The 24,057-nt window shown below is 49.2% G+C and overlaps 1 protein-coding gene across 2 annotated transcripts in view; it reads right to left on the bottom strand.

Moving 5' to 3' along the window:
- The window catches only part of ARMH4 (armadillo like helical domain containing 4), a 65,772-nt gene extending 42,804 nt beyond the window's left edge, over positions 1 to 22,968 (bottom strand). The window contains exons 1-4 of one of the 2 annotated variants that reach the window (XM_051622660.1): positions 22,924 to 22,968; positions 15,388 to 16,771; positions 12,563 to 12,772; positions 11,195 to 11,413 (exon numbers count right to left, since the gene is read on the bottom strand). In XM_051622660.1, coding sequence (XP_051478620.1) covers positions 11,195 to 11,413; positions 12,563 to 12,772; positions 15,388 to 16,714 — 1,756 coding nt within the window. In that variant the 5' untranslated portion in view covers positions 16,715 to 16,771; positions 22,924 to 22,968. Of the gene's footprint in view, positions 1 to 11,194; positions 11,414 to 12,562; positions 12,773 to 15,387; positions 16,772 to 22,923 lie in introns of those variants that run through there. The other variant, XM_051622659.1, reaches the window with a different exon arrangement.
- Positions 22,969 to 24,057: the final 1,089 nt, after the last annotated feature.

Genomic DNA, 24,057 nt, shown 5'->3' with positions numbered 1-24,057 from the left:
TCAAGGCCAGGTTGGACGAGCTTTTGTGCAACCTGGTCTGTTAGGAGGTGCCCCTGCTCATAGCAGGGGGGTTGGAACCTGATGAGCTTTAAGATCCCTTCCAACCTGAACCATTCTATGGTTCTGTGAATAGATGGTGACAAAGGTGATCTGAGGGCTGGAGCAGCTCTGCTATGAAGACAGGCTGAGACAGTTGGGGCATTTCAGCCTGGAGAAGAGAAGGCTCCAGGGAGACCTTAGAGCACCTTCCAGTGCCTGAAGGGGCTCCAGGAAAGCTGGGGAGGGGCTTGGGACAAGGGCAGGGAGTGATAGGACAAGGGGTAATGGTTTTAAGCTGGAAGAGGGGAGATTTGGTTTAGACATCAGGAAGAAATTCTTCACTCTCAGGCTGCTGAGACACTGGCACAGGTTGTCAGAGAAGCTGTGAACACCCTCTTCAAGGACAAGTTGGATGGGGCTTGGAGTAACCCAGTGTAGTGTCCCTGCCCATGCAGGGGGCTTAGAGCTAGATGATCTTCAAGGTCCCTTCCAACCCAAACCAGTCTGTGACACAATTCTATGTGCCATGAGGACATACCTCTCCCTGTAACCCCAGGAGACTTCATCACTGAAACACCTACAGACCAAGCAGACATTTGTATTTTCTCCTGCAGTTACTTATGAGAGTATTCTAGGGCAGAGTTAGAGACTCATTCCCAAGAAATCAAAAGTCTGCCACACTCTGACAGACTAAGTAAGCACCATATCCTGCAAAGTAGGCTCTGCTTTTTCTTCATTGAAACAGGAAATAAAAATAACCAAGATACTTAACAACTCCCTGCTGTGACAACAGGACAACCTAAGAAAAATACAAGCAGGAGGAAACCCCAGAAAAGTGAGATGGCCAGTTCACACAAACATTCCAGTGTTGAAGGACTTGACAGCCTTCTAACAGGCAAAGTCTGAGGTTTGGAGAAGCTAAAACACCAACAATAAAATGAGTTTGAGACAAGAAAGCAAGTTTTTAAATGGAGTTTTTGGGGCTTCCCAGCTTTATTAATAGAAATAGCTTTATCAGCAGAAAGGACCAGGGTTGGGCTTTACTGTAGGGTCCAAAACTGACCCATTAGCAACATTGGTGATGGCTTTAGGACAAGATTTGGCATTTCAGGGCAGTAAAAACTCCCCTATGATTGCTTGGGGAAAAAAAAAAAAAATCACTAAAAGACCCCACCATATCCATGATTACTTGTGTGGCTCAACTGAGAGATGACACCACCTCACACCTCCTCCGTGAGGCATTTCCCTGACCCAGCAGGAACCACAACCAGCAGTAGCTGAAGTAGCTGGAGAACAGCCAATGTCCCACAGGTGGAAGTCTCAGGCCACAATGGCAGAAGGACCCTCACCAATCAGCTGCAAAGGGGGACTTGGACCCCCCCCGGCAGGGAATGGGATCACAGGGCCAGCTCTTGCTCCTGGCTACTCAAAGCACCACCAGCCCCTTCTTCATGGATGGCTTCTGTCAGACTTCATGCTTCTCCACAGGCTTCACAGAGCTGTAGAAACCCACAGTGCTCCCAAGCAGGAGGAAAGCTGAGTTACTGTTAGCACAGGACAGCAGCTGTGAGTAGCACCAGGGAGACACTCGGTGCAAACACCATCACCAGGACCATGCTGCAGAGGGGCTGTGGCCACAACAGAGGAAGGGCTTTTTAGTATAATGGTATGTAATGATCTGGAGCCAGAGCCACTGTTGTCATAACCTTGCTGAAGGCAACAAAGTTAGACCAGGGCCCTGTTTTCAGCTGAAGAAACCTCCATTGATGAGGGATGCTTCTGTCTTTAGATATTTTTTTCCATGAACATCTGCAAGCACTTTTTACTCCACAGAAGGTTCAAGAAACCACCACTGGTCAGGTTTAGAGCACAAGAGAAACAGCTTGTTATGCCCTGAGCTGCAAGAGTCTCTCATCAGAATGAGATAGATTCACTCACACCCACCAACTGAATCCAAACTGAAAAAGCCTTCCCAGCCTCCTTCACACCCAACTCAGAGGACACTGATATCTAGTCACTAACATGGAGCTTCATTATGTTTCATGACAGTCTAAGCTGTCATAAGAAATTTTTCACTATGAGAACAGTCATACAATGGAATAAGTGTCCTCAACACTGGACATTTTTAAGACTAAACTTGACGGAGTGCTGGGCCATCTCATCTAAGCTGTGTTCCTACCTAGAAAGATTGGACCAGATGATCCTTGAGGTCCCTTCCAACCTGGCATTCTATGATTTTTATATAGTTCCTGGCACTGCAGATCTGAATACCTAGGAACACCAGATGAGTGACAAGTAAGTTGTGATTAACCAGCAGCTAATTGGCTTCCAGTGGTGAACCATCTTCTGCATGACTTTGAGAAGTTTCTTCTCTTCCCCTGTGTACTGGATCGACTCAGGGAGGAAAAGGGCAGCAGGGGCTGACTGTCTTGCCCAACATGCACCCCATAGCTCATAGAATCACAGAATGGTGATAGCTCATAACTCATAGAATGGTTTGGGTTGGAAGGGACCTCCAAGATCATCCAGTTCCAATCCCCCTGCATGGGCAGGGACACCTCCCACCAGACCAGGTTGCTCCAAGCCCCATCCAACCTGCCCTTCAACACTTCCAGGGATGGGGCAGCCACAACCTCCCTGGAGAGCCTGTTCCAGGGTCTCACCACCCTCATACTACAGAATTTCTTCCTGATGTCTAACCTAAATCTACCCTGTTTAAACTTAAAGCAATTACCCCTCCTATCACAAAACTCTTCTACTCCCACCTACTTCACACCCATAAGGCAGCACTGGGCTCTGGTCACCCATGTGTGCACACAGCATAGAAAGCAGAGGTGTTTAAATGAGGCCAGGATTAGGGATGGGGGGCTATGACTACCTTAATTTGCCAGAACAGGAGGAAGAGGCAATAAGAAGTCTCTGCCAGACACTTCCATCCAGAGAGGTTAGTTTTCTGCACTGCATTTACAATCACAGGTGACTGTCCAGGCAGGAAGGCAATTCTAGGACAACACTTGTATTATTAATCTGCTGCTTTCACATGATCAGTAATAATGTCACCATCTGATGTCTCCAAGATGCTGCCAAGAACCATAATTTGTGACAGCCTGGAAGGAGAGAACTGGTAGGAACATAGATGGGCTCCTACCATGCGCAGACAGCTTTCTGGGCAGAGCACTGGACCATGGTGGGTCAAGACACCCAAGTGAGCAACAGGCACAAGCCACACAAAGATCAAGGTAAAACCCCCACACAGGTGAGTTCAGCTAAACCCACCCCAAAGCTACCTGGGGTATCTGCAGACTGTTGCATGAAGGGAGCCCTAATTACTTTGCCCCAGAAGAGGAGCCAAATCAAGCATGGCTTCTACTGGGAGGTTCAGCATCTGGCCTATTGCACAGGGCCAAGGACAGGGACTGTTGGGAGGAACACATCCCTTAGGTGGGATCCCAGCACACCAAGCAAGGTAAAGTTTGTATGGGTTAGGGTGAGGTTAAGAGAAGAGAAATTACATGTCCAAAGCTCTCTGTCCCCAAGGAGAGTCCTTGCCATGTCTCAGAGAGGGAACATAACCCTGGCAGCAGAGCTAACCTGATGCTACTACAGGAGCCCCTTGCTTGCCAAAGTCCAACTGCTGCAGAAGTCACTTCTCAGCAGAGAGCCCTTCAACACTGCAAAGGCAGCACAAGGAGAGATTTGGATTCTGATCCTAACCTGCTTCTCCCCCCCAAAATCTGAAGGGATTCACACTTGCTTTTTCAGTCCTGGCTGACTGCAAGTCACAGGGGAGCCAAGGCATGGAAGAGCTTTTGGAAAAGGCAAAATCCAGCAGGTACCACGGGTCTGCATCTGTGTGAAGATCAGACACAATCATTCCTAAAAACTGCCTTTCCAGCAGCATTCATCCCAAAATTGCTTTCACACTGAGTCAGGTTAGAGAGCAGGTTTAGCAACACGAGGCTATTTTAAAGGGAAAAAACCCAAAATGCTGCAGAATGCACAGTAGGGGATGGAATAAGTTTGCTGCAGAACAGCTCTCCTGACCCAAGGTAGGCAGTTGTTGAACAAGCAAGCCAAGAAAGAGGTGATCCCTCAAGTGAAGGCATTGGATGTAACAAACCTGCAAGGAGGCAGGGCAGGTCAAGCTTGATGAAGGCAGCTACAGAGCTTACTTGTCTCAACAAAATGCTCTCACTTGGAAAAGGGCTGAGGACATGGTACATTTTTCCAATCACAAAAAAAATAAGCCCCAGCAGAGATGTTAATTCCATTTTCTCTAGCAAAAAGCTGTTGGATGGTGTCTCTTCAGGAGTATCCAATTCAACCAGACTGTCTGGGAAGGGAATTCAACAGCACAAGAGTTCAGAAAACATTCTATTTTGGTTTCATCCTCTAGACAAACCCAGCATGGATCCATCACAGATGATGTCAAAGAGGGGGTGGATCTGTTATTAAGAGCAAGTCTCCAGGATACTGAGGTATTAGCTCAAGTTCTATCACATGCCAGAAGGGAGGACAACTCCAAGCCCCCTCAGCTCACTTCTAAGAACAAAGCCTGGGCTCTGACAAGTCCTTCATCATCCTCCTGCAGCCTGCACTGTCCTTTGTCAAGGGCAGAACTTCTCCCCAGGGTATTTTCATGGAGAGGTCCAGAATGACACTGCTGGCCTGTCCTTGCACCCATGTGGCCTGAGGTGTTGATGTCAGCCAGTAGGAAACACAATCTGAGACCTCCAACCTTTCCATGCATGCCAAGACAGCTTATTATTTAAATTTTAAAAAAGCCTGTAACTTCACAGAAGATGAGTTAAGAAGCCAGTGCTCTAGTCTCTGCATCCTGGGTCAGACAGGCAGGAGGGACAGCATCCCACCAGTACAGGGCAGGAAGCAGAATTAGAAGAGCTAGACCAATCTGCAGGAGTTTGCTGTGGTCCCAATGCCTAAAGCTCACCAGAGAAACCCCCTGACCACCACCACCACCCATGAACTTCAGCCATCAGCACCTCTGGGGGAAAATGCTCCTTAAGAGCACCTTCAAAAGAAACTGCCACATACCTGCTCATCTGAACCCACCTCCCTAGAGCTGCAAGGGTGAGCTGCTTAATCCCCAGATCAAAACAAAACCTAATTAAAAACTTCCATCCACACAGTCCAGCTACTCCTCAATAGCAACTATAGGAAAGTTCTGTTGATTTAAGCTTGAAGATAAATGTTGTGGCTTTCCCATGGTTAAGTGAACTCTAATTTTTTGGACAAACTGGAAGTCAGTTGAAGATTCAGCCATAGTTTGGTCATCACAGCAACCAGGGTCAGACTAAGACACATCATCTCACCTGCTGGAGGCAGAGCAGGGCCAGAATGTCAGAAAGAACAAGATAATGTACAGAAGTTTCATTCCCTTCCCAAAAACTGAGAGCTGTGCAGGTCACCTCCACCCAGAGAGCAGCTGGGCAGGCACCTGCCACTTCCCAGGTGGGAAGTCTCTGGAAGGGACACTGCACTGATGCTTTAAGCCACTCCTAGCAGGAGTTGCTGTTGGAGAGCAGAGCAGATGCAGTACTTGAGATAAAGCCCCCTCCTGTGACACACTCAGCCCCTTGAGAGATCATGTGGTTTTCACATCATCCAAGCTTCCAGTGCATCCCATGGCAGAGCAGGAGGGCCAGACCCTGGGGAATCATCAGCAAAGCTGAGCTCAGTACACAGGATGTCCACAGCAGGGGCTTCTTTATTCCTCTTCTCAGCAAGCCTTTAATTAGCCTAACACCTTCTTAGCTGTTCTCCCACAAGCTCCCAACTCATTAAGAGCTTGATCACCCTCCACACCCCTCCTTCTTCAACTCTCAGATGGATTTCATGAAACAAAACAAGTCACCACCAGATTTAGCAGCAGAGATGTTGGCTTTGGTCAAACACCACCAGGAAAATAAATGAAAAAAACCTGTTTATGGTGCCAAATTCTCACCTGTTTGGGGTTTTTTATGGATTTTTTTGAGGAGGAGAATTGGGGATGAACTACTAATCAACTGTGAAGAACATGGAGGTCAACCCACACCAGAGGGACAGCAGCTCCCACTTCAGTGGCAGCAATAAACTGGAAGCAACACAAAGGGTATACCAAGAACATGTAATAATTCATTCATTTTGCATCTGCTTTAAGTCTTCTGTTCCTTGCCAATTTAGCTGATACCCAAAAAGCTGATGAGGAATTACAGTATCAGGCTAGTTAACCATGCTGGGCTAAATGCCTGTCTTATTTACACCCCTGCAACCTCATTTAAATTTTTAATGGAGTTGCAGAGATTTAATGAGGCATGTCTTCATCTGTACAGTCAGGGTCCAAATTACAACCCCAGTCCAGAGGCTTGATTTCCAGCAAAAACACTCTTCACACCCAAAAGAAAGGCTCCTTGCATTGTGACACAGCTCAGGAAAAACAGAAGTTTGAGAGTCTTGTTCTAAAATTATGTAAATGGCTACAGGTTCTGAAGTATTTTTTTGAAATAAGGCAACCACTGCCTTCACTTCTGAAGACATGCAGCTTAGGCAACTGTGTACAAGAACAAGAGTCAGAAGAAGCAGAGGAAATTGAGAAAAGAGGGATAGAAGAGCTCTTGTCACTGAAATCAGTTAAGCTAGTGTCCTTCAAAGGGTAGACCCAAGTATGTAGGTCAGCAGAGTGTGATAGGAACTGTTTAAAGCCAAACACAAGTAGGTACTATAATATCACTAATACTTTAAGGTCAAAGTCTAAAGCTTCATCCTGGCTCTGTTCTGGAGCAGCCTTTGTCAGAGGTGCTGAAGCAGCCACAGTGAAGCTCACAGCCAAGGACAGTGCCAGCTGTGTTTCAGCATCATGGAGGGGCTTCTCCACAGCCAAATCCTGCACTAGGTGGGGACACACTGCCCAACAGGGCAGAGAACTGGAAACAGCACTGGGCTGTCCTAAGCAGCAGACATCTGACACTGCCTTTCCAAGCCTTCCACCCTACTGCCTGCATACTGTCAGCCAGCCCGACCCAGCAGGAGCACTTCACATTCAACACCTACGTGGTCAAGATCTCCTCACTCTAGTGTGGCTGAGTTTAAATTAAGTTCATAGAATCACAGGCTGGTTTGGGTTGGAAGAGACATTAAAGACCACCCAGTTCTAATCCCACTGCCATGGGCAGGGACACCCCTCACTAGACCAGGTTGCTCCAAGCCCCATCCAACCTGGCCTTAAACACACTGTTGCAGAGTAGTTCTAGCTTTTGGGGATAAGGGTTACATAAAAAATTAGGATCAACATGTCAGAAACACCAATGGCCAAATGTTTTTAGTTCTCTTCAAAACACCTATGGGAGACTAGCAAGAGCCACCTCTTGTTCCTCCCTCAAGCTCACCACAGGGAAACAGCCTCTAAATCCCAAGTTAATGCTGAAATGGGCCAAGCTGAGCTCACTGAGCTGCAGGGAGTGGGCAGCACTGAGCTTAAACTCCTTTCCAGACAAGCTTGGATGCAGCAAGAGCAGCATGTGGGGTCTAACAGCTGAAGGGCTTCCATGGACCTGACTGAAACACAGGTGCCTCAAGAGGCAGCTGTTACCTTCCAAGGCTGCCCAGGTGCAGCAGGAAAAGTGCCATCTGCCCTACCTGTCAGAAAAGATTAATCTTAGCATGGCCTGATGAATGCCAAGACATTTCCCAGTCTCAGCCCTGTGCCTTGCTCCACAGTCACCACCTCCAGCCCTTCCAGCTGGGTTTTTGCTGTCCAGGCAGGGTGGTGGCACACAGGACAACCAAACCTTGAGCCTGCTTTGACAGATAGACTCACCCTCACCAACAGGCACAACAGCTCACACCAAACTGGTCTGTGACCTAGGCTGTGATGGGTGAGGCATCACTCTTAGCAGGCTAGCTCTGTACCAACTGCTGCTTTAGGATTAGCACAGAAGAGTGACATGACCTTCCAGGTCTTCATAAGTTCACTAATCTATCTCCTGCTTAGCCTCAGTGCAATCCCTGGATCACATCCCATAGGGAAGAGTGACAGGAGCTACTTGAGGACCAGCTGAGGGAAGTCAGCTGCTGTTGTGCTCTGTCCAGGTTCCAACTCAACACTGCAAGGATCCTGCAGAAGGACCATGGCAGGCTACTTCCCACTTTGGGAAGCTATACCTGCCAAGTGCTGCCATGCTGAAGGAGTGCAGCCCATACCTCCCATGGTGAATATTATGGCAAAGGAATCTAGTTGCAAAAGGAACATAATTTTAAGAGCTACTTCTCAAACTGTGTTGGGAGGCTTACTCAGTGGTCTGAGGAGACAGGCTGGACTAGATTATATCCCTTTGGACCCTAGAAAACCCACAGAGCAATCTGCAGTGTTTAGCTTGCTAGAGAGATGCCCAAATTCTGGGCACAGGAACAAAATATATAATCAAGTCTCTCAAAGTAAGCCTCATCCTCTGTTGTGTCCTGTCTCCATATCCTATAATCCCTTTATAGGATTTCTCCAGCTAGGAAGGGCAAGTAAAACCAGTATCATCACAGAGTCAAGGTAGGAAAATATTTGTTACCCAAATCATCTCTCCAGAGTCTGCTACAGAGGAGGATAAGCTCATCTAGAGACAAATTCAAAGCACCTCATGTTTGCCTGCACAATTTAATTTTTAAAACAGTCTCACATCCAAGCCAGGTAAGTGAATATATTGATGCAATTAACTAGACAGTTTGGCACAGATGGTCCCCAAGAAGCAGAGCTAGTGGAACAGCAGGGGGTTACATTTAATGATTAGCCAGGCCTTTGGTGCAGCAAGACCCCAGTGAAGGCAGAGGAGCCCAGCTGAGCTCACTCAGTTCCTTGCAGTTCTTCATCAGTGATCAAGGCAGAGCCTCCCCACAAAGGGCCAAGATCCCTCATTAGGGACCCAAGCCCATGCCTGCAACAGCAGGGATGTCTGACCTTGCTCCCTCTAAGAGCTTGAGCATCCTGGGCTGGAGCTCAGCACAGCTTCATAGGAAAGCACTCCCAAACATCTGTCTGGCAGCAGCTTGATATTCCGAGATAAAGCACTAGGAACTAACTTTGGGGGAACAGGAACCAAGCCCCCAGATGCCACCTTGCCATCATAATGTGGTACCCCCTAATTGCCATGGCACAGATCTTAGAAAGCAGCTCAAAAGTTTCCTTTGTGGTGAACTGGGGCAGCAGCATCCCCAGGCAGAAAGCCTGTCCCCAAGTGGTATTTGTTCCATTTTACAAGATGTGCAGTAGTGATCCTTCCCTATCACCAGGGAAAATCCTGGCTCACTGCACCAAGGTCTAGGTTGATGGGAAGAGATTTAGACCACAAGCTGTGCCAGTTGTCAAAAATCACAGAGCACACCAGAGAGCACCATGTCCCTTGGATGACAGGCACCTGCAGAGCCATACCCCAGAGCCAAGAACCCCACTGCTTCCAGTTGAGTCATCATCAAGGAAAGCTGGACATAGCTACTGCCCACATCCATCCTCAGAGCAGCTCAGAGGATATTCAAGAGCAAACAGGCCTGGGGTTGCATAAGAGCTCAGCAGGAACCCAAGAAAGTTGCAGCAGTCCTATGGCAGAGCAGAAAGGGGTTTTTTTTAGATGCCTATGCATAGTCTCATTAAATAGTGAGACCAATGCTCAGTGAAACAGAAATCCCTCTTATCTTCCTGTGCAGAAAACCAGACTTCTAAAGGAGATCCCAGAGGGCTCCAAAACAGTTTAGCCTCCTGAATCATACTGCTCCTGCTAAGCAGTGACCTTATTTCCCAGCCTGAAAGGTCAGGTTTCCCCCACACACATGTCCTTCTTCCCCTGCTGCCCCTCTCCCATCACCAGCACCACATCCTTGCACTGCCAGAGACACACAAGATTCATCCTGGAAAAGGAGTGAGGGCTGCAGCTGGAAGCCCAGAGAGCTCATGGCAGGTTTCAAAGCAAGCCTGACAAGAGGGCAGGAGCTGCAGCACCTCAGACATGCAGCAGGGAGGGCTCCCAGCTTCTGCTGCCCTCTTAACTTAACAGGAGAGAGAGTTATTGCTTCACGCAGAGAAAAGATGCTGATTAGCTGTTGTCTACAGCACCTCACCTCTCATCAGAAGAAAAAATACCATCTGGCATGGCACCCCTGGAGGGCTGCCAACCTTTGCAGTAAAATATGAAGGCAAGAGAAGGTCAAGGAAGAGGAAAGGAAGTAAAACAGGCAGGAAGATTAATCCCTGCCAGGTGGTGTCAGTCCAGACACCGGAGCACAAAACTGGATGGATGAGCAAGATGAGCAAGGAGAGAAGAGTTTAAGTAGGAGAAAGAGCAAGAAGCAGAAGAGAAACAATTATCTGCAGTGAAATCATGGATGAGCTGAAGAGATATCACATCTGTGCTGCAGACCAGCTCCAGAGCAGGATCCACTTCACTTAAACCTCTCTTGATGGGTGCTTGCCCAAGCAGAATTTGCATCACAGGGCTTCAACTGTCTGAAGACAGTCAAGGAGCAGGGACTCCAAGACTGACAGCAGCCAAAAGCAGCTTAAAGGGAGCCCAGGGGAGGAGGCAAGGCTGGAGGAGCCAAGGATGGGAGAACAGCTTAGCAGGTAGCACTGAGTTGGAAGACCACCTCAGGTGGGGGTGCATCCTTTTCCTCTACCAGCAGTTTAACAAAAGGAGGGTAAATAGAGCATCACTTGCCCTGGCAAGGTTTCAGCCAGCTGGACACCAAGGCAGCCTCTCATGCTGAACATCCCCCTGCACTGCACATGGGGAGGATTCCAGCAGCAGGGTGGCACAGACACTCCACCTGCCTGAACATGTTCCCATGAGAGTTACCTGGGAGAGGTTCTGCAATTGCAGACACCAGCATTTCAGAGGTGCAGAGCCAGCCTGCTGCAACAGCAGTACCACTGCAGCTCCCTCTGCCAGGGAAAGCCCCATCCCTCCCACCACAGCCACTCCAATTTCAAGCATCCTCCATGACACCATTCACTGCTTGCTTCCTGTACCTCCTGGAAGGGAACAGGTTGTTCAACAGCTTTATTAGCAGCAACACATGCATATAGGTGGGTACGAAACAAATTGGGGAGCTTGGTGTCAAGGCAAGGGTGCCCCTGCACATGAAACTGCCTGTCTCTTAGCCTGGGGATCAGTGGTACCTTCTGACTCCAGGCGGTCCAGCCCATAGGTCACAGCTGTACTGATCCTCCTCACAGATGGAAGAGCTGTCCTCCTGACAGAAGATGCCATTGATGCTGGAGTTACCAGGACCACAGTTCTGCTGGATGGCTCCTCCCTCTGTCCAGACTGAGTAGCAGGCAACTCACCAGGAGCTGGAACAGCCTTCTCACTGGTGACCAGGACCACATCTGTGAGATCTACAGAAGACAGAGAGCAGTTTAACAATATTAAACTCCACCATTTAAGAACAAACTCCTTAAAAACTTCACTCAGTGGAAGGAGTTATTAAACTCTTTCCCCTTTTGAGAAGTTGAAGTGACTCTGCTGTAATGAAAGTTCTCCTCCAGGAAAACAAGCACAGGAGGTCCCCCTTAATGAGAACTCAACTAGGTTTTACTTCCACTGCTTTGAAGACAGCTAATCATCACCCCACAGCAAGATCTGAGGCACTGGTTGAGGTCTGAACCAAGCAGCAGATCTGATTAATTATAGTAATTTTTATCTTTGCAATAAGCTACCATTAAATCCCAGAAGCAAATTAATCAGTGGAAACTACCAAAAAAGCTTTCTCTACAGAGGGACCTTAATTTAGGAGAAAATGTAAACAGGTTTCTTCTTTTGATACCCAGCAATATAAGAATCACCAGAAGAGCTGCCCAGCAGCAGTTTCATTACAGTTGTACCTACCACTACAGAAATACACTCAAGCTCAAAGTCAGCTTTGTGCCAAGGGAACCTTTGCTACATTCCTGTCAAGAAGACAGGCTCCCACATGTACCTGCCAAGGTGACATCAAGCCAGTAGGCAGCAGCCAGACAAAATGCCTGCTTCAAGCTTTTCTGTAGGAGCTACATCAACCTGGGAAGAACTTGCTACTCCCCAGTGGAAGTGAGCAGCAAAGCAGGCTTCCACACCCAGGGGGACTTGCCAGACTCCAACAGGAGGGATTCTAACCCCCCACCACTGCTTCATGTTACCCTGATGAAGTGTTCTCATCCTTTGGACTGAGCATCAGCAATCTGCAGCTGCCTTTGGCTCCAGAAGTAAGAGCTCCCCCACCAGAAAGAAAAACTGGCTTAAAAGTCTAAGGCTAAGAATCAACTTGCTAGCAAGGGTGGATGTGGGGTCTTGCTTTGTGACAAAAAACATGCTGGAATACTTTAGTGGGGTGGATCTGGTGGCCCAGGGCTAGAGGCAGCCTGCAGAAGGCTAGGACAAAAGTCACTTAGAATATGACCACTGCTGTTGAGACCTCAGTGTCTCAAGTCAGTCCCAGCACTGATACTGGTTTCAAATGTACCATCTCGGGTGGAAATGAACCTGGAGCCCTTGAAGCAAAACCCTACCTTCTACATCTGGAGAGTTCACCATAGAGGATGTATCAGTTGACACCAACATCTGGGTGGCACTGGGAGCAGTTGGCATCTGGGTGTCTTCCCCACTGTTCTCCTGCAGAAAGCTGGCAGCTCCTGTTCCCTGGGTAGCACCAGGTGCCAGTGTCACAAGTGAAAGAGCATCAGCCTCCTGGGCAACTGTTGTCACCTCCTGAGTAACAGCTACAGGAAGAACATGTGTCAGTACCAGCATGGGGCAGCTGACAGCAACAGAGCAGAGGTCTGAAGGAACACTACTCCATGCACCAGCATTTCCAGAGCACAGCACAAGTAGCAGGTCCACCCAAGTATCATCAGGGCAGTGCAGCACACGGATGTGAGAAGGTGCATAACAGCAGTAAAAGCAGCAGAATCAGCCCTTGTTTTCTTTATGGACACTTTGGGACACATGGACCCACCGAGGAGCAACACCAGAGGAGCACAGCATTGCAGGCCCATGGTGTGAAATACAGACTCACAGAATATTAGGGGTTGGAAGGGACCTCCAAAGATCATTGAGTCCAACCCCCCTGCCAGAGCAGGACCAAAAACAAACGGGGCAGATCACTCAGAAAGGCATCCAGACAGGTCTTCAAAGTCTCCAGAGAAGGAGACTCCACAACATCTCTGGACAGCCTGTCCCAGGGCTCTGTCACCCTCAGAGTAAAGAAGTTCTTCCTCATGGAAGAGGAGAGTTGAGGTGGAACTTCCTGTGCTTGAGTTTCAATCCATTTCCCCTCATCCTATCACAGGGCACAAGTGACAAGAGCTTGTCCCTGCCTTCTTGCTGCCCTCCTGTATTTATAGACATTAATTAGATCCCCCCTCAGTCTTCTCCTCTCTAGACTGAAAAGCCCCAGGTCTCTCAGCCTTTCCTCATCAGGCAGGTGTTCCAGTCCCTTCATCATCCTCATAGCCCTCTGTTGGACTCTCTCAAGTAGATCCCTGTCCCTCTTGAATTGGGGAGCCCAGAACTGGACACAATACCCCAAGTGAGGTCTCACCAGGACTGAGTAGAGGGGGAGGAGAACCTCCCTCAATCTGCTGGAGACACTGTTAATGCACCCCAAGATTCCATTGGCCTTCTTGGCCACAAGGGCACATTGTTGTCCCATGGAGAACTTGTTGTCTACCAGGACTCCAAGGTCCTTCTCCAAGGAGCTGCTCTCCAGCAGATCACCTCCTATCCTTTACTGGTGCATTTTGTTGTTCCTTCCCAAGTGCAGGACTCTGCACTGGAAGCACGTGAGGCTGCCAGAGTGGTGCTTTTAGTGACCAGCCCCCACAGCTCCAAGACCTCAGCTTTGTAGAAGGGTTTATTTTTGATGCACAAGACTTATTGACAGTGTTGTTTCCCCCAACAGCTGGAAAACAGAGAGGGAACCTGCTGACAAGTCAAGTGCTTATAAATTAATCTAGAAATTAATCAGTCTGGTTTCAGCACCAGCATGCAATTAGCTTTCCTTCTTTGACAGCAAAAGGTAGATCTTTTGATTACAGAGAGGAGATGTTGTCCTTTTGCCCCTGCAACTTAAAGGGGAAGATTAAAGATGTCCAACAATTAAAACAAAGTCCTGAACTCCAGCTCCCATTCCTCATCAGCCCAGGAACACGATTGCTCAACACCTAATCAGACTCTTTTTAACACTCCTCCCATATTTTAAACACTGAGTGGAAACATTCAGTGGGCTGAAGGTGCCATCCCTGCAGGTGACACCAGCAGCCTGTGACAGGCTGTCTAGGAGAGTTCTGCCTGCTGGTAACAGAGCTGGAACAAACACTGAAGAGTGAGAGCCTGGAAAGCTCTGTGCTTTAGGGTGGGGAGTCAACACCAGGAGCCTTTCTTACAAAGGACAACATAATTTTGGGCAGACCTTTGGATCAGAGCATCCTTGTAGTGTCATGGAAGATGTCAGTGACCCACAGGCTGCTGGTACAAATCCAGGAACCTGTGAGCTAAGCAGCATTTCCAGCCATCCATTATCTCTGCATCTTCTGCACTGACTGCAGGTGTCCATAGCTAGTAGTGGAGAGCCAAGTGATCTCAGATGCCCATTCATACAGCCCCCAGGAATTGTTCCCCCTCCACTTTGCAGGGCTTCAGAGTGGACTAGTACCAAAGGCACATCTGGGGTAGCAGGTCAGAGCCTGGGCTCCCTGCCTAGTCATAGAAGAGGCATTTCAGAGGGATATGCAAAGCAGGTTTGCATCTCCAGTGAGGAGAGATGCCTTCAACCAGACAACAACTTGTCCCCCTCAACTGCTACACAAGCACCAGAACTGAAGCCCCTGCTTTGGTAGTACACCACACAAGCAGAACTTCACTAAGTGAACCAAGTAAGCTTTTTTAACTAGCACCAACAAGACTCCAATTCTCTAGAGACCTCCACACTCGAGTACACCCTTCCATCAGCCTCAGCTGTCCTGTTTGCTATTACAGCCACCCTCTCCCAGCTCGTGAGGAGCTGAAGTGGCAGCTCCACACAGTTGCTTCACACCACAGTCAGGACAGGGACCCACCCAACAGACTGTGCCTACCTGTCCACAAGGACATGGAGTAGAGGAACAGCCAAGACTAGGTAGTGCTTCATGGATGTGGGTTACCTGTTTAGGCTGTTACACCTACACAAAGGTCCATAGACTTTCTGGAGGGTGTTGGGAGGATGAAGGGCTGTCCCACCTCTACTGCAGGTATCAAGACAACATCTTTCTCCACTCTCTCTGAAATGAAGCACAGTTTCCCCAGAGCATCCCTCCCAAGTCTACACTTAGAGGTGTCTGTAACAAGCAAGTTTTACCTTTCCATGAGCTTTCCAGAGCAGGAAAGAGATCAGACTGTGTATCCATCACCACAGCAGCCTCTGGCTGTGATGGCAGGATACTCTTCCCCTCCTCTGTTGTGGCCACACTTATGTTTTCCAGGGTATTGAGATCAGCCATGTCCACATCCGTCAGGTTCACAGTGGGGAAAGTGTCACCACTGCTTCTGGAAGGTGCTGGCACCTCCTCCCCTTGCACCAGTGTTGTGCAGTTGGTCTCCTCAGAAAGCCCAGGAGTTGGTGGAGGGGACGCTGGGGGTGGCAGCACTCTTGTTGCATCCTCTTCCTCCCCAGCACCTCCCTGTGGGGGCTGAGAGGGTTCTGTTGCCCCCAGGTCCTCCACGACCTCCTCTCGAGATGTGCTTTGACTTATATCCCCCAGTTTGGTGTCATCCCAGTCAGGTGGCACAGTGTCTGCAGGGTGGATGGTGAGAGTGCCAGCCAGGGTGGGCAGGTCCCCTTGCCTGGCACCCAGCCCTGCTTCCAGGTGCAGAGAGGCCTCTGTTGCTGTGGGGGGATGTTTGGCAGCCAGGGACACTCGCACAGCCAGGGACTTCAGAGGGCTCCCTGTGTGGGCTCGTGGCATTCCCACCTCAGAGGAGATGCTGTGAGCCTGGGGAGTTGGAAAGACAGGGTGGTCACTTGTCATTTCCCAGGTGGGAGAGCTGGGGTGCAGTGTGGGCTGAGGCTCAACTGAGGGGTGCAAGCTGCTCTCTGCCACCTCCTCCTCCTCAGTTGTCCCAGAAGGGGGGGTTTCCAAGAGACCAGCAGAGCTGTGCTCTACTTCAACACCACCCTCTGTAGTGGTCCCACCAACAGGACCACCAGCAGACTCCTCCTGGACAGCAGGGTTCAGTGTGGTCACAGCTGTGGTCAGCATGGCCTTGAATGCACTGTCCTCATCCAGCTCTGATGCTGTAGGACCTAGGTCCTCCTCATCTACAACAGCCACCACTGCAGGGGAGGTGTGAGCATTCAGGACCTGGCTGCCTGGAAGGACATGGCTTGGTCTTACAGGCTGTGTTTCTCCTATAGTGAAAGCTTCAGTGAAAGGCATCCCAGATGGCTTTGCTGACACTCCACAGGGCTCTTCAGAAACAGGCTGCTCGGAAGAACCCAGGTTATTTTTCAAGTTCTGCATGCTTGTCCTTTCATCTTCTACACCATTCACTGCCCAGGGGCCATGCTGAACCTTTGTCATGTCCCTCTCCTCCATTTGCTGAGATGCACAGCATGGTGGACTGAAGGACAAGAGCAGGATGCTGCAGGTGACCACACAGATGTTAAATCCCATTGATCTACTCATAGCTGAAGAGAGATGTGCCCAGAAGCCTGCAAGGCTGACAGGTACAGAGTGCAAGACCTAGGAAGGGAAAAAAGGAACAAAGATCACTCATAGCCATAACCACCTATTGACCCACCTATTGGCCTTAAATAATTGGGTGACAAAGTCTAATCTATGGCCAGTTCTGAGCAGAGCCCTCCTACACATCCCAAGCAATAGATCCCCATCTCATTTTACAGTCCCTAACCTACATAAGCTGACATCCCATGCCAGACAAATCCAAATATTGAGCTGAAGCCCAAGCCAAACCTTGCCAAGTTCTCTCCCTGATGCTCAAGTGCTATAGTCTACCCAGCAGGCATCAGGCTTGCAAGGATGTGATGAGGATCAGCTGTGTGTCCTTCATCAAGTCCAGGACTGAGGCATATCAGGTTGGTCAGGGCCAGACTGAAGTTTCAGGCCTGTTATGGCAAGCCCTGTTCCTAACCATCTAACCCTGTGATTAGATGGAGAAAGAATCCAAGGAACATTCACAGAAAGTGAGGTGGATCTAGCAGGCACAACCCAAGATCCTGAACAGGAGGCTCTAGGGCTTCAGCATCACACCCTGCATCAGCTCCTTGGCCCCATGGGGAAAGGCTACAACCCAGACAGCAGCACTACTGCAGCAGTGTTTGTGCTGCACTGCACCACCCAGGCACCTCCAGAAGGCTTCACATGTATAACCATTGTGTGCTTTGAGTTTCCAGGAGTGCTGAAGCAGTTGCCCAGCAGTGATCCAGTCCAGTGACAGCCCGCTCTTGGCAGGCTCTGCTGCCTCCAGTAACACAGCTCAGGCTCCTGGACACATCATAGAATCATTTCAGTTGGAAAAGACTTTTTAGATCATCAAGTCCAACTGTTAACCCAGCTCTGTCCAGGACACCACTAAACCATGTCCCTCAGCACCACACCTACATATATTTTAAATACCCCCAGGGATGGCAACTCCAGCTCTTACCTGCACACTGTTCCAATGCTTGACAACCGTTTCAGTGAAGAAATCTTTCCTAATATCCAATCTAGAAAAGACTGAGCCCCTCAGAGCAGCAGCATCCTGCTCCCAGCCACGTGCCTCTAAGTCCTAGGCTTTCTGCACCATCACTCAACAGCAAAAGACCATTCCATGCAAGGCCCCACTTACCCACTTGTTATGCAGCACAGGTGGTCACACGAGTCTCATGCAGCTAGCAAACAGCCCCGGATCACACAGCCAGTGTGGCAAGGTCCTCCTCCCAGTTTCAGGGGGCAGTTTGCCAGTGGCACAATCCAACCCTACCACAAGAAGCCTCCAACTGTCAACAGCTTCACCTACTTTGGCTGACACTCTCAATTCACAAGCGACCTTACTAATATCCATTATTCCCCTGCAGCTCCAAGGTAAGAAAGAAGGTTGGGGTTGTCAGAACTGCTTATTGGCCTTCACAGTAAGAGGCAAAAGTTACCCTTTGCAGTCTTGCACCAGGATGAGTCCTTCAGCTGGCCAGGCTTCCCATTTCCCCACCCAAACTGCATGTAGGTGAAGATTACTTGCATTTGCACCCACAGTGCAGCAGCAAGGCAGCCAGCACTGCTTGGTGACACCAGGGTGTACCACTCTTCCATGTCTTCTCATGCACCCACGAGATGCTGTGGAAGAGGTAACACCTGTGGCAGGCAGAGGGATCTCCATACCACCACATTTGCACTAGTCCAGCCAACTCAAACGTCCTATGTCCTGCTGCTCACATTTGTCTCCTTTTGCAAAGTGTTACTGTTTGTGTTCAGTCAGCTAAACACAACCAAGACAGCAGAAAGTTTGCATCCATCTGGTCGGGTCCCACACAGATATGTTTATTTCCATTGTAAAACTCTTGCTGCACACGCAGGACAGAGACCAGCTGAAGACTCTTAGGATCTGCAGGGCTGTGTGTAGCACAGAAGACAACCCCAGCATTACCAACCTAGAGGGACACAGGCTAGAGTTAACTACTGCTGGCTCACTCAGCTGGTTGAGCCTTCAGGGCACACCAGGTCACTTTTTCCACTCTCCCTGCAGCCCAGGCTCTCAGCAGTTAGAGCTGGTGGACTAATTCACTGTCACAGGCCACACACACACACACACCCCCCCCCCCCCCCCGCCAGGTGCTCAGGAACAAACCAAAGCCACCAAGCACCTCTTCACCAGCAACAGCTCAACTACCTTCCACTTTTTTTTAGCATCTCTTTCCTCTGGAGAATGGGTGGCCTCTCATCTATCTCCTCTGCCCTCCCTGCCAAAAATAAAATTGAAAACTGACAGTATTCACCTCTTCTTCCAGGCTCATCCTTTAGATTTTGTAATTAAAAAGCACTAAGAGTATATTATGCAAGTTAAATTGCTAGTGCCTAATGACATGCATCTGCCTTGCCATGCTGAAGAACATAAGTTACACTCACCTCACACACCTTTAGCAAGTGCCAGATAAGATCAGACATCTTGAAGCATCAAGAAGGTTATTGTTTTTGTGGTTTGTTTTTTTTTTAATGAAGAACAGTTTGGATTGAAATACAGTTTCTCTAGAAGTCAGCAGTCTCTTTAGGCAGGGAAACTAGTTAAACCTAAACAACTGCACTTGAAAGTAAGTCATAGCATCTCCTGCAGCCCTATACATTATGCATATACACATATATACACACTTGTATGTTTCTAGCTCTAGGTTCTCCAGTAGCCTAAGACACTCAGAGGGTGGTGAGCAGAAGTCCCAAGATACTAGTCTCTGTCTTCCCAATAAGCTTACCCCATCTTTACCAGGATCAAGAGTGTCAGGGATCATCTTTCCCTCTTCATCACTAGAAGGCTGGCTTTGAAATCCATTTATTAAAATCCAAAAAACACCTCTTAAGAGCCTTTCCTCCTTCTGGCTAGTGGACAACATGAGCAGTCAGCACCAGCTTGGTACAAGAGCTCCTGGGGTGCTTCAGGCAGCCTTGTCCTCCTTCCCCCAGTCCAAAAAGCACTGGCCATAGTCCTACATGTGACAATGCTGGAGAGTTATTTGCTCAGAAAATCCACAACAACCAGATCTAAGCTAACCTGGGCCTCCACATTCAATAAAAGCTGGAGATAGTGGCATGGAGCTTGCTGCAGGATAATGACACAGGTTCACACTTCAAAGAAGATTAGTCAGAGCTTAAGATCTACTTGGCTTTAGGAAGAGGCTGGATTAGATAGTGTATGAACAGCAGTGACCTGGCTATCATCTTAAGCAGAGTTTGACACCTTGCTGTAGCACTTCCACTTAATGCAGAAGAGATCTAGGCTTTAGCATGTAGCTGCCTGCAGAGGAGTTTGTTACTCAAGCTGCACTTGCACTAAGCTATACATTTATTCTCCCATCTGGCTATTTTTATAGTAGGCTCCACAGCCTTGGCCAAGCAACAACAACAAGCTGGATCGTGCTGCTCTGACCAAGCACTTGCTCTGTAGTAAGCTTAAGCTTTTTCTCTTACTAGCTTGAAGCTGTAGAGTAACTCTGTATTTCATGCTGCAGGAACTCCTTGCCTCCAGATTTCACCTGGCATTCTCTGAGCCAAAGCCCTGGAACAGAGCTGCCAACACTGGCCAGGCTCTCAGTGGAAAATTAATCCTTGCTTCAAATAGGAAACACACACAGAGACAACACCAGCTATTTTCCCCTGCACTTAATAACAACAAATCCCAAGAGATGCAGTTCCTGTAGCTGCAAAGGCAACACAACTGCAGCCAAGGAACTTTATCTTTAGCACTGGAAAAATACAAAAGTTTTCTTTTAGCACCTGGTAAGAAACACAAAGGATGTCTAGGCTAAAAATAGATACCAAAACTGGGCATCTTCAGGAGCTGCCCATCAGAATAATAATCATCTACATACAACTGCAGGTAAAGACAAATTGGTCTCCAGCTGAAGCAGTCTCACAGGCTCAGCTGGATCCTTCTGAACCAGGCTGCTTCCTTGCTTCACACAATTTGCACCAGCAACAGCTATTAAACCATTAAGCCCCTCTGAATCTGAGAGTCATTTGAAGAGCCAGCTCTCAGGAAGTCTGACAAAAGCCAGCTCAGAAGGAAGTGGTATGATCACTCCAACAGGGCAGGCTTGAAGGAGACAAGCACAGAGTAAATCAGATTCCTTTTTTTGAGCAGAAGCTCCTTACACAGACCAGGAGTCTGTGGACACATGCTGCAAAGGATGAAACACTCCCGTCTGTCCCACTTGTAGACCATCCCACCTAAGATGGCTTTTTAGAGTTGCACCCAGCCAGTTTACTTACAGGAAACTCTAAAGAAAAACCATTTGCTGTTATTTTCTGTTTCTGGCTGTTTTTCCTGAATTGTTGAAACACAAAGAAAAAAAAGCATCAAGCTTTTAACTCTGGTCTAACAACCCCTTTCCCACAAAGAGAGAAAGGACACTCGTACTCTGAAGGTGAAGTGACTGTATGCATGGGATATAGCAGAGAGCACAGGAGATAAACAGGTCAGCTTCAGACAAATCACTGTCTAGCCTTTGTAGAACAGAGCTTCTCACACCCCCAAGTACAAGCTTGATTATGCCAGCTTTGACTGGCTGAACAGTCCTGGATGTGCTCAGCTCTGCAATTCATCCCAATTGATAAGGGAAATGGACAAGAACATTGCAAATCTTTTAATGAGAAGATTTAGCCACAACATACAAGTCAAGCAACTGTCAGCACTCAGATGCTGCATTACCAGAGTGATAGTGTGTTCTACCCAAGCCCTATTACTGGTGCTCAATACAGAAGCCAGCAGATAACACAGCAGAGCTCCAACTCCTACTTCTGCACCCAAGCCTTTGTTTCATCCTACGTTATATCCTTGCCCAGTTCAATCAACTGAATTGTAGACCATACACTTCAGACATCAACCAGTAAAGCATCCCCAGCAGCTCCCAGTGAAATCCCAACAGTGACATGACTCTGTGCCAGCCACCAACACAGCCCGAGCTGGACAAGCAAAACTACACAGACACAACCACACAGGGGGGCACATCTTCCTCCTACCTTGCAGGGCAGATCCTTACAAGAAAACAAATGAGATATTAATATTCTGTAAGACCAGCTTCCTTCCTGTCCTAGTGAGGCACCTTAATGCATAATACATCCCCTCTACTTCCAGCACTGGTGTTCCAGCAGTAGTTATTTGAGGAATGAGACATGACATGTTTTAAGCATTATTCCCCCAACCACTAAACGACCACTTGTTTTGTTCAGAACAGCACAGACCACCTATGCAAACCCCCACTCAGATCTGCAAGTAAAAAAAAAAACCCACATAGTTCTTTGTGGCTTCTGACCCCTGCCAGCACCACAAAAGCTGGAGGTCTATTGAATTCCTGAGGGATTAAAAAAAGATTGGAAGGGGGGGGGGGGGGGTGTTAAGAATGAGGCCAAAGGGTGTTGCAGTTTTCAAATACCAGAAGGATGGAAACGCTGCTCTCCAGACTAAGAGCAGAGAGGTAACACACCAATCAGGAAGAAATACTCTCAGATTCCAGTGTCTCAGCTAAGGCAGAGAGCAACACCATGCAGCAGATCTCCTGGAGGATCATGAGTCTTTACAGGTGGAGGTTTAAGATCAGATTAAATACACCTTGTCAGGCCCTTGGAGCTTGGGTAGAACCTGCTTGTTGGCCAGAGAACGGGACTAGGGATGGCTCAAGGCTTGATTCCATCCAGAGCACCTGCTTGCAGGGTACCGATCCATTCCCCTCCCCATCCTCCTTAGTCATATTTACAGGTGAGCTCAAAGACCCAGAAGCGCACCCTCCCCCTACAGCCCCCATCACCGACCCACCGCCAACATCCACGCGGGAATTTCTCCAGCGCGGGCGGGCAGCAGGACAGAGGAGATAGCTATGGTCACACCTCCCCCTTCCCCAAGAAACACCCCCCCCGAAGGATTTCCCAGTGCCCCCCCCCCCAGGCCCATCCCCCGGGGCTGCAGGGACCAGCCCCGCTCTCCGGGAACAAAGAAGCCGCGCCGAGGATGCGCTGCCCCGCGGGCAGCCAAGCATCCTTCCCAAACCCCACGGAAATGAAGCAAGCGCACAAAAACGGGACAAATGCGGCTTGACGGGTGGGGGTGGTGGTCATGTTCCCACCCCCCCCCAACCCCCATACACACACACACACACCAGCCCTTCCCCGGGGGGAGCAGCCCCCGGACTCACCTGCCTCCCGCCGCTACCTCCGCGCCCCGCGGCCGCACGGGCGGAGCGGAGCGGGCCGGGCCGGCCCCCGGCGGGGCGGTGTCAGGGGCTGGCCCCTTCCCCCGGTTCCCGCCTTCCCCCGGTGGGTTTTTGTACTCGGCAACCCCCCCCAGCCCTGCGTGCCGCGGGAGAGCTCGGGTTGGCCATTTACTCCTCCGAAAGGGAGTTGGAGCATCCTCAGCCCGCGCACCCAGGTCTTCCTCACAGGGCGGGCTCAGGCTCCCGCTCCCGGCTGACGAGGAGAGGGAAAAGCAAGGCCTGCAGCTCCAGCAGGAGCTTTCCAGCTAGGAGGGATTCTCCTCTGCTCCTTTCAGCCGTAGAGGCCACTTTCCCCTGACACCCTGCCTGCAAAGGAGGACCTCACACATGGATTAAAAGAGCTTCCCTCATGTTTCCCTCCCCCCCCCCCCACTTTAAGCATCTATTTAGCCAGAGAAAAAGAAAAGCAAACCATTTTACTCCCAGTTTCTTTCTCCCACCTGTATTTTCCCCACCAGGCACCCCACAGCTGCTCTAACAGAAAGAGCAAACCTTTACACGATCAAGTCCTGGAGAACATACAAACTCGCTTTGTCGAGCAGAAGAGAGCTACTCCAGCCCAGCAGCTCGTACCATGCCACCAAAAAAAGGCAAGTCCGGGTTCTCTCGCTCTCACCTCCCCCTTCAGCCTGATGCAAGGGGCACCACAAGGTCTCAGCTGTGCCCACAGGATTTTATACCCCGTCCTGAGCAGTGACTCATTCAGAGCTGCAGCAGGTGCAAAGAGTTTGCAGTGGGCAGGGACAGGTGAGAAGAGACCAACAATTATGCTCTTTAAAGGAGGAAAGGGCTGGGCCAGAGAGATGATGGGAGAGGAATTGCTAGGAGAGAATAGAGCAAGGACCTAGGATCGGGGACTCAAAAGCTTGACTTTACTCTAAATGTGTTCTACCACATGAAGCAGATCAGTGAATCCTTCTATACTTCTAGCCATAATGAGCTATAAAATGAGGCTCCCTTCCCCCCCTCCCCCCCCCTTTTTCTTTTTTTCAGATAAGAAAATAAGATTTAACTTGCTCACTACCTAACACTGGACTCTTTAAATAAACAACATCC

Source organism: Apus apus, chromosome 5 (genome assembly GCF_020740795.1).
Source record: "Apus apus isolate bApuApu2 chromosome 5, bApuApu2.pri.cur, whole genome shotgun sequence".
NCBI classification, from domain to species: domain Eukaryota; kingdom Metazoa; phylum Chordata; class Aves; order Apodiformes; family Apodidae; genus Apus; species Apus apus.
The sequence above is the reverse complement of the archived record's forward strand: the minus strand, read 5'-3'. Positions and strand labels throughout refer to the sequence as shown.